At 55.2% G+C, this 13,562-nt stretch overlaps 1 protein-coding gene across 3 annotated transcripts in view; it reads right to left on the bottom strand.

Annotated features, from left to right (window-relative positions):
- MYO18B (myosin XVIIIB) overlaps window positions 1-13,562 on the bottom strand; it is a 233,625-nt gene that overhangs the window by 205,604 nt on the left and 14,459 nt on the right. For 2 of the 3 annotated variants that reach the window (XM_082416251.1, XM_082416249.1), the window contains exons 2-6: window positions 12,414-12,572; window positions 6,186-7,448; window positions 5,583-5,649; window positions 4,586-4,698; window positions 3,105-3,281 (exon numbers count right to left, since the gene is read on the bottom strand). In XM_082416251.1, the coding sequence (XP_082272377.1) occupies window positions 3,105-3,281; window positions 4,586-4,698; window positions 5,583-5,649; window positions 6,186-7,448; window positions 12,414-12,572 (1,779 nt within the window). The remainder of the gene's footprint in view (window positions 1-3,104; window positions 3,282-4,585; window positions 4,699-5,582; window positions 5,650-6,185; window positions 7,449-12,413; window positions 12,573-13,562) is intronic. The other variant, XM_082416250.1, reaches the window with a different exon arrangement.

Genomic DNA, 13,562 nt, shown 5'->3' with positions numbered 1-13,562 from the left:
CAAAGCAGGCTGAGAAGGAGGGCCAGCGGGACAGAAGGAAAACCAGGAGAGCAGAATTCCTGAGCTACGGAAGGGAGTGATGGCAGGAGGAGGGAAGGACCAGCCCCTGAAGTGCTGCTGAGGGTCAAGTCAGAGGAGGCCGGAGAATTGTCCACTGGGCTTGGCAGCATGGAGGTCACTGTGACCTTGACAAATGTCTGCTTAACGTGGTTTTCAGGGAGAACGGAAGAGGGCGGTGGAGGCAGTGAGGGCAGTAGAAAGGCACCAAAGGGAGCAGGGAAACGGGCCTGGCTGGAGGAGGACCCTGGAAGCCCAGGATGCTAAGCGGGTGACAAGTGGGCTAGCATCCACCCTCCCAGTGGCTTGGCAGGACCAGGGGCACAAACTCCGGTGGGGCGGCCCTCCCCCTCCCCGAACCCCCAGCCTGGGGCTAAGGAGCACCCCCAGTGCACTGTTGGCCTTTCCTACCCCGAGGCCCCCAGGAACAGCAATGAGTCCCCATCCTGACACAAATCAAAAGGCTCACAGACCTACTAGAGAATGGACCTGAGGATATGGGGAGGGGGAAGGGTAAGCTGGGACAAAGTGAGAGAGTGGCATGGACATATATGCACTACCAAACGTAAAATAGCTAGCTAGTGGGAAGCAGCCACACAGCACAGGGAGATCAGCTTGGTGCTTTGTGACCACCTAGAGGGGTGGGATAGGGAGGGTGGGAGGGAGGGAGATGCAAGAGGGAAGAGATATGGGAACATATGTATATGTATAGCTGATTCACTTTGTTATAAAGCAGAAACTAACACACCATTCTAAAGCAATTATACTCCAATAAAGATGTTAAAAAAATAAATAACTAAAAAAGGCTCAGCAGGACCCCAAAGCTGGCAAAGTAGGACAAGCCGCCACACTGGCTGGACACAGCCTAAGGGAACGCAGCAGGCAGGGGGTCCTGAGGGCCGAGCCTCGGAGCCACCTCCCGCTTTGGAAACATAAAGTTCAAGGGCCAGGCTATCCCAATCGTCAGCCTTCTCAGGCCTGCAGGGGAACAGGGAGGGTTCTGCAGACCCAGGCCCTGCAGTCACACACAGGTACCCCTGCATGCTTGCACACGGGCACGCTCAAGGGCACACGCGCCCAACAGCTGCAGAGGCCTCTGCACACAGGTGTGCCCATCTACACGCCACGCAGTCACAGCACGCTCACCCCAAAAGAGGCCTGCACCCCCAGGCACGCACCCAGCTCCCAGCCCCCCGGCAGGCCCAGACCCCCAGTGAGAGAGGCCCCCAGCCCTGCCTGGACCCCTCCTAGCCCATCTTCAAGGAGGCCTCAGTCCCAGCCTCACCGCAGGTCTCTGCTCCCACCTGGTGGCCATTTGAGGAACCAGAGGGGACTCAGCCAAAGACAGAAGGCAGCTGTGGGTGCGGGAGGCAGCGTGACTTGAGGGGAACCCACGCCCACCGCAGGGTTACAGGGGCTTAGGGGGATCACGGGACTCAAGTTCCTCCTACCAGGTTGGGTCCCAATCCCCGCACTTTCAGGCTCTTTGACCCAGGCCGTGTAGCAGACGCCGCAATCGAGGACAGTCACGGTCGAGAGAACTGGGCTTGCGGAGAGACCTGTGACAAACACCCCTCCCAGGGGCCCCTGAGGAACCAGAGCAGGCTCTCGGGGCCTTGGGCTGCAGTAACAGAAGCACAGCCTGCCTGGCAAGGGAGGGGAGAGTGCAGCGTCGCCCTTCCAGGCCCCTGGGAGGGGTGACAGCCAGGCTGGGGAAGGGCCTGGAGGGCGACCTAAGGGTGGGGGGGCGTCGAGGAGAAGAGAAGCCCCGGGGAGGAGGTGCAGGGCCACTGTCCCCTCTTTAATGGACTTAGCATCATTCAGGGGCTAGGAATGGCTTTGTCCCACGGGACGCCAAAGGGTAAGATGCAGCTTTTCGTCCTCCAATGACAGATGAAAACACCCAGGCTGGAGAGGTGTCCTGATCTTTCCAAGGTACCTGTGGCATGTTGAACCTTCCCACCAACAAGTCCTCAGAATGGAGCACAGATAAGACTTTCGACCTCCGGTGGGTCTCCCTGCCTCCACTTTTGTCCGCCTCTATCTAACTTCCACTGAGCAGCCAGAAGGGTCCTTTTACAGCGTCACACCACATCACTGCCCTGCTGAAAATCTCCATCATGCTCAGAGTAGAAGCAGAGTCACTATGACCACATATGAGACCTGGCACGACCCGTCCCCGCTCCTCCTGACCTCCAGCTTGCTGTCTCCTCCTCCACATGTTTCTCTTTGTCATGTTCGGCCTGTCTTCCCCCACGAGGATGGAAGCTCCATGAAGGCAGATTTATCTGCCCATCTTCTTCCCTGCTCCTCCCTCCGAGCCTGGCATACGGGACCCTCAATCGATACCTCAATCAGGAGCTACTGAGTGAACGGAGGGGATGGGGTGCAAATGACTCGGTTGTAGCTGCAGACCTCTCCAAGAGGTGGCGCTGACAGGTTTCCTTTGCCCTGACTGTGGTCTTAACAAAAAACGGGCCATTTTACACTCCACAGGGAAAAAAAAATAAAGGCGGAACCGAGGCTTCTGTTTCCCCGTTCACATGGGTGCCCGGGACTCCCGCGGGTCCAGCATGGGGTTCAGAGCACAGAGGGGCCAGCGGCGTGGGCTTCACCCCAGCTCCTCCACCTGCTGGGCATGAGTTTGGCAGCTGGCCCAGCTTCTCGTCCATGGAACGGGGCTGGTCATGGTCCCTGTCCTGTCAGATGGGCCTGAGAATTGACGGAGATGCACACGAAGGTGCTTGCAGCAGTGCCTGGTACACAGCTGATAGCCAGTCAATACACTCTCTCTTATTATTACTGTCTTTCACGCTCCTGTTGCTCTATCAGTTACTCATCCTTCCCCTCTAAGGAGCGGGGTTCATGTGGTCCCCAAGGCTACCCAATGCCCACGGTGCCCCAGAATCCACGTCTGCAGAATGCTGCCCACAGACATGTTTGCAGGGAGCTTTGGCTGCCCTGCTCTCCCCTGAGATGCAGAGGGACCCCTCCACCCCAGCCCTCTTGTGCAGTCCCCCAGCCCTGGCCCCATGGTCCCCCCTCACCTTGACTGCAGAGGGTGCCGTGGGTCCCTGGGGCTGAAGGACGATCAGGTCGGGCCCAGCGCAGGTGTGCAGCAGCCGAGCCCGGTGGCGGTGCAGAAGCGTGTTCAGCACACTGGACTCGTTGACACTGACCAGGGAGGCCAGGTCCTCGGCCTGGTCCAGCTCGGGGGGATTGGCCTGTGAACCAGCACACAGTGTCCTCTGGCCTCCTGGGCCCCACACCCACCCAAACACACACACAGCCCTGGTGACCCTGTCCCTGGAGAGCTCTGTGCCAAAGACCAGAACAGAACACAAGGACTCTGGAGACAGTGAGGAAACCCTACAAATGACACAGGGGAACCTCTTCTCCTTTGCTCTTTGTGCAGCCGCCCCCTCCCCGCATGGTCCTTCCTCCCTGTGCTCATGGCGCCGGGAGGGGGGATGCTCTCAGGACGACACAGCAAGACTTAAGCACCTTCTGTCTCTCAAACACGAAAGACGGGTGGTGCTCTAGAGTGAGGAAGTGTCCTCTGCTGTCTCCTCCTCTTCTGGGTCTTGTCGGGGAGCTCTGCGTGTGCTTCTGTGACACTGAGGATGGAGGGCAATGCCCTAACTGCCCCATTTCTGATAGCCCGTTGTACACTGATCGCTTGGAAATATGCCCAAACCCTTCTAGAAGCAAGGGACGACTGCAGCCTCTCCTTAGGGCATCCACTCTAAAAACCTTCCTACCATTCTTTCCAGCTTCAAGGAGTTTTGGGGGCCTAATGCTCTGGCGTTTGGGTCAACCCTCAGCTCTTTTATGGGTCAGTTTTTCTTCTGAGGACACTGGCCTTCTGCAAACTCCCAACACTGGTGGGAGTAGAGGCCCCGGGGTGGGCAGAGAAGGAGCAAAGAGGGATGAAGATGAACAAGGCCCACATGGAACTCCTGGAGGAAACGCCTTCTCAATTAGTAGGCTGTGAGGGGTGGAAAAGGATCAGGATAGGACCTTTTACTTCTATCATTAGACTCCGACTTATCCGCAAATAGATTCATGGTGTAGTGCAAAAATTATGCAAAACAACCAAAAAAACAAAAGGTTGATACCCAAAAGGTAGGCCAGTGGAACCTATGCTATGGTCAATGGCAAACTGCTAATTTGGCTCTGAATTCCCTGGCAGCCAGGGTGAAAAAGGAAGCATGCTTTGTAGCATGATTTGCAATGTCCATAAAAAGGAAAACAATCACTTTCTCAGATCAAGCAGAAGAATTCCCAGTCCCAAGACCTGACAAACACATCTCTTAATGTGTCCTCATAAAGGGGACACCATGGGACAGAGTAATGAGCCCTTAACAATATACCTCCAGCAGAGTAATGACTTCAATGGTGATCGTCCCTGTAATTCCCCCACAGGGCATCAAGCTGAAGTATTATGTGCAGTCAAGCACAGGGTAATCTCTCCCAGGGGTGGGGAAGGAGGGTGCGGAGCAGGCAGGGAGGGGGACGGGGGGCTCACCCGATGAACGTGGTCCTCATCCACCTCAGTGATGCTTTTGTCAGCATCAATGCACAGTCGCACCCTTCCTGCCGGCAGGTCGGCTGTTCCCTCGTCTGGCTTCAGCACCGTTGCTGGTAGACAACCCAGTGGGAGAGAGAGAAGGGGAGGGTGGGGGGGGAGAGAAAAAGAGGAGCAGGGAAAGAGGGGAGGGTAGAAGACGGGGGCAGGTGGGGAGGAGAGGAAAAGAAAGGAGAAGAGAGACTGATTCTGAGTTGCTGAGCCAGGCCAAGGAGCTGGCAAGGTCTGAGACATGTCAGAAATGGGTAGCATCGCCTCCCCTTGGAGCTTATTTACAGGGAGGGTTCTGAATTGTGACCCCAAACTCTTTGAGGAGAGAGGCTGGGTCTGACTCATTTGGGGCTTTTAGCAGCTGGCACAATGCCAGGCACCCAGATGGTTGGGTGCACTGACCCAATGCATATATAGACCTGGGACGGCAGATAATGGCATACAGGCTGCCGTTTTTCTCTCCAGGGCCCATGACAGACATCACTAATCAATCACTCTTCCCAGCCATGTTCTGAATGGGACTCAGAGTAACTTCTCGGTAGTGTTTGGTCACTAGCCACAAATCACCAGCAAAAGATGAAATGAAATGAAATCCACTGAGATGAAATCCATTTGCCCACCTGCACTAGACTCCAAGTTCCTTGAGCAACACTGCAGGAAGCAAACAATGCTTTTGCTGCTTTAATGAATTAGTTAAATTAATTAATTACCAAGGAACAAATGCCTTCGAAAACAGCACCCAACAGACCAGCTGCCAAGGGTGAAATGACATCCACCTATTCCCACCCCAAAGCCACATATCCCCATCCCAGGCCCAGCTGCCCCTAACCCCTTCCCTCCCCTTACTCCGCAGACTGGGATCAGGGCCTGGCAAATACAGCTGGCAGCAGCAGGGGGCGTAAGAGGGAGAGGCTTAGCCCCCAGATGTGCTAACACCCCTAATTACCAAGAGTAAATCCATCCTTCTGAACCAGCCAGACTTTCTCCGCCTCATACCATCTGTCCTCAGGAGCCTGAGGGCAAAGATCACATAAATTAGACCAAGATGACGCTGCCCTCCCCCAACCCCCGTGTGAGGGGCAGACCCCTTACGTGGGCACTTCTCACAGTGCGTCTGGGACCAGCGAAATCAGAATCTCCCGGTGCGGGTGAGGGTGCTTATTTAAATGCAGAAGCCACAGCCCCACCCCAGCTTTCTGAATGGTAAGCTCCAAGGTGGGGGCCGGGAATCTGCATTTCGAGCAAGCTGCTGTTTACCTAGCACGAAGAACTGTTGTGTGACAACGTAAGCTCAGGCTCGAGAGGACACCTCACATGGTTGGGATGTTCCCTCACTTTCTGGAGAATCTCACCCCGGGACAGGTGCTGCGGGGTCCTCAAGACCCCCGCTTGTGGTCGGGGGAGTGCCTGTTCCCTTCTCTAGGCTGGCCATGCCCTCCACTCCCGGTCCATCTCCTGTCCCTGCCTTGTCCGCCTCCAGGGGCAGGCCTTTCCCACCCCTCCTTCTCTGGCCTGCCCCTCCCCGCCCCCGGGGCCGCAGCCCCCTCACCTGGTCTGAGACTCCGCTCTGGCCTCCTCTGCTCCCCTCCTGCAGGGCTGGCCCCGCTCGGCTCTCCTGCCTCTGAGGCCTTTCCGCACGGTTCTCTAGAGCAGGCTGTCCGGGTCCTTGCGGCTCCATCTCCAGGGCCCCAGCCCCATCACCTGCTCTAGCGCAGGCCTCCTCTGCTTTCCGCCCTCTGCTCTCAGGCTGGTCCTCCTTCCCAGCTGTAACTGGGGTCTCTCCATGTGCATCCACCTCCTTGGGGGCTTTAGAGTCCTTCTCTGTCTTACTCCCGGCTTTACCTGCCTCCCCAGACTCGCGCTGAGGTTGTCCCACCGTTTTCATCTTCCCCTGGGGCTCACCTGCCTTTCCAGTCATGCTCTGAGGCTCGCCTGCTTTCTCCATCGCTCCAGGAGCTTCCCCCACATTCCCCTGCACTGCGCCCGTCTTCTCCACCTTTGTCTGAGGTTCGTCTGTCTTGTCTGCCTTACTTAGGAGCACACCTTCTTTGTCCTTCTTACTCTGGGGACCGTCCCACTTGCTCCTTCTGCCCAGGGAACCTCCCCACTTTCTCACCTGGGCTTGGGCCCCAGCCCACTTCCCTTCACCTGCTGCATCCTTGGAGAAATTCCACTTTGCTCCCTTGTTTGGGGGGTCCCCTCTCGCTTTCTCCACTGCCCCCAGTTGCCCCCCCTCACCCAGCCCCTCTCTGCCCTGGGGCTCGCACCCTTTCGCCCCTTTGGTCTGGGGGGCCCCGCCCCCTTTCCCCACTGTGCCTTGATCCTTCTCGCCCTTTGTCAGTAGCACAGTTCCTGGGTTCCCAAGATCCCCAGTCTGGGTCATCTCAGCCTTCAGAGCTGCATCCTTGGTGCTGGCCTGGGGGCCACAAGGAGTCCCTGGGGTCTCCCCCTTTCTTTCCCCTCCAGGGTCTGTGGCTGGGGTCTTGCAAGCGGGGCCATCCCGGGGCTGGGTCCTCTGCTCTGGCTTGGCTGAGTCCGGGTCCAGCTTGGCCACCATCAGCAACACATCGCCCCTCCTCATCCCTCTCTTGAAGGGCAGGCTTTTTTTGGCTGGTGTCACACTGGGGCCCGACTCCTGGGGCTTCTCGCCATTGATACTGGTCATCAGCACCGGGTCCATGGTGCCGGCCCCCTCACTCTTCTTGACCAGAATGTCTGAGCTTTGAGGAGAGCTCGACTGGTCGTCCTGGGAGATGTGCTGGCTTCCAGATTTGGTACCACTGTTGGGTTGGCTGGTGGAAATCTCTGGGGTCTAGAAGAGACACCACAACCATACTTAGCTGCTTGCTGACCAGACAGCTTTGTCATTCACTCATTCATTCACTCATTTGTTCAGCCAGCCATTCATTCATCCAAAGACCCTCAAGCATCTACGGGCAATGGGCCAAACCCCAGCACCCTACACCCTAGGCTTTGGCTCAGAACCTCAAGGCCAAGTGACATTATGAAAGGAGAGTGGACTTTGGAGCCCAACAGACCCAAATTCACTTCCGAACTCTGCCACTCACTAGCTGTGTGGCCTTAGATAAATTACGTCCCCTCGGGACTTCCCTGGTGGTCCAGTGGTTAAGACTCTGCGCTTCCACTGCAGGGGACACAGGTTCGATCCCTGGTCGGGGAACTAAGATCCTACATGCCGCGCAGCACACCCAAAACAAAACAAAACACACAAAAAACCTTCCCCTCTCTGAGTCAGTTTCCTTACCGGTAAAATAAGAAGCATAATGTCCTACCTCACCAGGTGGGCGTGAGGCTTCCCAGTAGCATATGGAAGCTGAGCCCAGCACCTAGTACGTCCTCAGTAACAGGAGCTATTGCGGCTGCTGTCACTGGTGCTGTTGTCACTGTTCTATTATTTATGCCTGATTCTTCCTGCTGGGCCAGGAAGGGATGGGGAAAGGACATGGAGCCTGTCATCAGAGGACCTGTTCTAGTCTTGGCTCCGATGCTTTCCAGCTCGGTGACCTTGGACGACATCGCCTATCCTCTCTGAGCTTTGGTTTTCCCTCAGTGCAGGCAGATACCACCTGACCATCCAGATTTTTTGTAGGCCGAGATGTGGAAATTGCAGAGAACTGAACAAAGTGATCTGCTGCTACTTTCGCCACCCTGGTCCCCAGACCACACCTGCACACCAGGTGAGGGCTCTGGATCTGCCCTGAGGTCTTCCACTTTTGCTTGGCCGAGACATCTGGGTACCCGACACTCAGGGGTCTCCACTGCCTGTTCCTCTCCCATGTCTTTCTACTGCCTTGTGATGTCAGCCCCGCCCTGCCCTCCATCCTTAAACCAGCCTGGCTGTGGCCTGAACTGCTCACAGAGACAGCTTTGCTCTGCCTCTGCAGAAGGAGACCACGGGGGGAGTTCTACCCTGATGCCGGGCTGCACCATCTGCCCTAGTCTGGGTTCTGCCACTTTGGACCCTGCTCACACCAGCCTCCCACACACCTGTGCCTGAGCATCTGGGGTCCTCATCCTTCTGCATACAGAACAGTCCCAGGATTGCGTTGATTCCACCTGCAAAGCTTCACACCTGAGTCTCCTTTCCCAAACCCAGGTCCACTCTCTCTCACCTGGGCCACGGCCACAGCCGCTGAGCTGATGTCCTGTCCATTTGCTGCCAGTCATTTAAAACCTCATCAAAAGATTCTGGAAGCTGCCCAGAGCCTCCAGGAAAGCCATTCAACACAGCCATCTGCCATTCAAAGTTCTTGAAGAGGAGGCCCCACCTCCACTTGGTATCACTGTCCCTGCTCGTCTCCATGCTTCAGCCACACCTGGCATCTCCTGCCACACCTGACGCTTCCCAGCTTCCATGCTTTTGTTCACGTTGAGCTTGCTGCCCGGAACGCCCTTGCCCTCTCCACTCGTCCACATTCTACTCGTATTTCTATACCCAGCTCAAATGCCCCCTCCTCCACAAACGTGTGCCTGAAGACCTCAATCAGAAACTGCCTCATAGACCCCCCGAGTCCCAGAGCCCTGTCTGTTCGTGCACCATCTGCACCATGACCACATTCTACATCCCATTCTAGCTCTGATTTGTCTTGCTCTCCTGTTTTAGGTGATGGATGCCTCCAGAGCACAGTCTCAAGCTTCATCTTTGTAAAAATGACAATAATAATAATAATGGCTATCATTTATAGATCTTGCAATGGGCCCTACATCGCCATAATGCAATATCCTTCTTAACCTAATAAAGAACCCAATGAAGTAGGTTCTGAACTTCTCCCCATTCTACAGATAAGGGAGCAAACACAGAGATGTAGGGGGCCCAAGAGACAAACCCAGAATGGAAAGTCACACAGGCCTCTCTGAGTCTGAAGCCAGTGCCCTTAACTGTTGAGTACTGACAGCCTTGCTTGTCTTTCTGGAACTCACTGGAATCTCCTGGGAGCTTTAAAAAATTCTGTCGCTTCGGCTCCACTTCCAGAGAGTCTGATGCAGCTGGTCTGGGTGGTGGCCCCCCAAGTGACTGCAACATGCCACCGGGGCTGAGAACGCCAGAGCCCGGAAGCTCAGTCTGACCTTCTGGGACCAGGCAGGACACCGCCTTCGAAAGGGGATTGGCTGCAGCTGGCAAATCTCACCACTGTCCACACCATTTTGAACAGTGAGTCAGGGCCTTATTTTTAACCAAACCCCCGTAGAGGAGACAGTAACACAGGGGTGGGCCAAGCAAGACAACGCATCCCAACCTCCCTCCCCTCTACTCTGTGCACTCTCTTCCTTCAGATTTTCTCAGTCACCAAAACCCTCAGATCCCATCTGCAGCCTTCTTAGTACAAGGGGGAAGAAGAACATCTAGAATCACTGGGGCTGAGAGAAAACTCACAGCCCAACCATTTTACAGATGAACAAACTAAGGCCAAGAGAGGGGATGGGATTTGGCCTGGAACACACAGAGTGGTGGGGCCAGAGCTAGAACCCAATTCTCCTGACATTCGATATGGATCTCTTTCGGCCCCTATGTTATTCCAGTCTCTCCCCATCCCTCACTGGCTGGGTGGCCTTAGGAAAACCAAGTCACCTCCCAGAGCCTCGTTTTCCACTCCTGCAAAACGGTGATGGATTCTAATGGCTCCCTGCAAGGATCATATGAGGCTCCAATGAAATGGCTGTGCTGGGGCGAGGAGAGAGAGGCCGAAGTTATTTAGTGATCGGGGCAAGAAAATTAAATTGGCAGGACCCAGCAAGGGTTCTCTGCCTTGCAGGAACATGTCCTGAGGCTGCCCTGCTCCAGCCCTGGGAACATCTTGGCCCATGGTCCAGACACCTGTTGTCTTCTGAGGCCTGTCCATCATACTCAGAGTCTACATCCATGCCCTGCAGTGACAGCTTATCCCTGTCCTCTGCTTAGCTCTGCTTCTCAACTTGTGCACAGCAAAGCCAGCACAGCCTGCAGGCTCCTGGAACCCTTCCCTCCCCAGGCCTCTGTGGCCACCACACCAGCCACCTCACTCCCCAGACTGGCCCTTTCCCAGGCAGCTTGCCAGAGCAGAGGACACACAGACTCTGGCCCTGGTCTGCCTCTATCTGGCCTCATGACCTTGAGCAAGTGCCTTGACCTCTCTGAATCTGTCTCCACCTCTGATAAGTGGGTATAATCCCATCCACCCCTTTGCTGTACAGGGTATCAAATGAGCCCCTGAGAAGACAGTGAATCTTGTCGAGTGATAAACGGCACACAGTAACACTGCATCGCAACCTAACAGCAGTCTGTGGGGGTGGACTTTGGCCCCCACTTACGCCTGCGTCAGCCACGGGTGGGGACAGAGCCTGCCCTCCCTGTCACCCCCCCCACAAAGGCTCAGCAGGGGGGTTTCAGCAGCTGCTGCCGTTCAGTCGCTAGAGGACTTCGCTGATGCATCAGAGTCACTGTGACCGGACAGGTGCAGGCACGTGGGGGACCTGCCAGGCAAACAACAGCTGAAGGGGCATGGGAGGCAAAGCCAGGGTGGCCACTGGGCTCAAGCCAACTCCAGGCCCTGAGGCCACCAGATCTCTCAGCCCAACCGCTGCAGCATCCACCCAGCGTCAAGAGGGCGCAGCAGAGATGCAAGGAGATGCCCTTTCTGTTAACACTGTGATATGCCCAAGGTGCAAGCACCCCAAGCCTGCTTCCCTGGGGTCCAGGCTCATCATCCTGCCAGAGTTCCCTGGCTGAAGAGCCGGGGGAAAGGAGGGAGGCAGCACTGGACACCATCAGGGATCAATCTGCAAGTCCTTCAAGCACAGGGACTGCACCTCGTCCGCCTACTGCTTCCATCCAGCAGTGCTGTTCAGAACATGTAAGTGGGCACCGACCAGTCAGAAGGGACGCCAGCTGGAGCAGGGCCCTGAGGTCCCTCCTGTGCCAAGCAGTGAGCCTTTAATCATTGGCTGTGGCCACTCTGAGGGACTCAGGAAAGGGGCCTAGCTGAGCATGGCAGCTGGGGGGCACTTGGGGTACTTGGGGCCATGGCATTTACCACCTGCTATGGAAGGGTTTCAGAATTTTAACAACCAATACAGCAATAATCAGAGAACAACAACTGAACATCTTTTCTGCTTAAATGAAAGCAAACTATCTATACATCCTCAGTTAATATTTAGGTTTCCCTTTTTACAAAAGTAGTGGCAGAATGATCCCCTCGTACATCAACTGTTACCATCCATTCACTCAGTGAACAAAAATTTTTGAGCATTCACTATGGGTCAAGTTCTATGAGAGCTGCTCAAGATACAGAGTCGAATGAGAGAGAGAATTGTTGCTCTTAAGGAATGCCTAGTCAAATAAGTCACATGATCAACTAATTACTATGCTGACCACAATTAAGACAGGCATAGAGGGTGGAGTGGGAATTAAAGGAAGGCAATGGGAGAGCTTTCCAGAGATGTACCATTAGAGCTGGGTTTTGACAGAGGTGTAGGAGTTCAACAGATCGAGCTGAAGTGGGGACTGCAGGAACAAAGGCTGGCAAGTGACTCAAAGGATGCTCACAGGACAGGATGGTGGGTATTTTTTAAATTATTTATTTAGGCTGTTCCAGGTCTTCGTTGCGGCACGCGGGATCTTTAGTTGCAGCATGCACATGTGATCTAGCTCCCTGACCAGGGATTGAACCTGGGCCCCCTGCAGTGCGAGTGTGCAGTCTTAGCCACCGGACCACCAGGGAAGTCCCCAGAATGGTAGGTACTGAGAGTCACCTGGTCCCCTTCCTGTGGGGCCACTTACCTCTCGTTCCGGGGAGGCAAGTGCTGCCTGTTTCCTCCGTCTTGCTTCCTTCGACTCTTTCTCAGTCTCCCGGACCAGTTGCCTAATGAAGCCCCCTGGGATGACAGAGAAAAGGGGAGGGGGCGAGGATGGTGGAGGGCTCCTGTCCTCTTCCCGAATCTGTTTTGCAGAAGCAAGGAAGGAGAAAGCTCAGTGAATGAACCAGTGGAGGCAAACTGCCCTTTAAAGAATCTGCGACAGAGCCAGGGAGGCGCCCAAAGAGGACATACACGACCAAGCTCACGTACAAGAGGCCACAGCAAAGCAAGAGAGGCTCGGCGAGGCTCTGGGAAGCCTCGAGACAGCGAATGAAAATGGAATGCACGAGCTTCAGAGGTTACTCCAGTTGGGGCGATCTCTGCCTGGACCCAGTTTCCTCATAATACGAATCTGCATGAACAAGGCCATGGGTTCCCTTCCTTGGTGTGGGACAGACCCATCTCTGGGAAGACCTGTTTCAGAAGGAGCTTTTCCAGGTTTCCAGAAGGGGATGGATCACAGGGAACCATCCACACTCTCCTGTCCCATCTCAGCTCGTAGTTAATAGATTAAGCAATTAATTCATCACTTTAATCACTTTCTGTGCCAGGAGCATGGTAAGGGAGGGAAGGGCGGGAGGTCATGGTTTATATAAGGATCCAGCCCTATGGCTACAGCCCGCTCCGCTGACCCAGTGCCGGGACTTCTTGATGGTCCTTAAGCCAGAATCTGGACAGCCAGGGGCTCCCCAATACTGGGCTTGAAAGCCTGCATTTTACCCCAGAAATGTGGTCTAAGCCAGCTAGCTGGACTTGGATTGCAGCTGAGACTTGCCACAGAGACCTTGGAGGCTGAGACCTGGGCCTGGCTGTGAGCGACTGGGGTGCGTCTTTAACCAGCATCACTGTGACTGCTCGTGAGTTTAAAAAAGAGAAAAAGCTCCAGCGCTTCTTATGGCAGAGCTACACACTGGTTTAAAATAAGCTCCTTATCAAGGTCCTCTTCAAGAGGGTGGCAAAGACTTGATCTCTGCAGCCCTGCTGATAAAAGGGAATCTAAAGGAGATAGGAAAGGCCAGGAGACAAAGCAGAGGCCAGGAGATAAGGCAGACTTCTGCCTAGGAAGAGAGAA

The sequence above is a fragment of the Balaenoptera physalus genome (assembly GCF_965194825.1).
Source record: "Balaenoptera physalus genome assembly, chromosome: 12".
NCBI classification, from domain to species: domain Eukaryota; kingdom Metazoa; phylum Chordata; class Mammalia; order Artiodactyla; family Balaenopteridae; genus Balaenoptera; species Balaenoptera physalus.
This window is presented reverse-complemented; position numbering and strand designations above follow the sequence as displayed.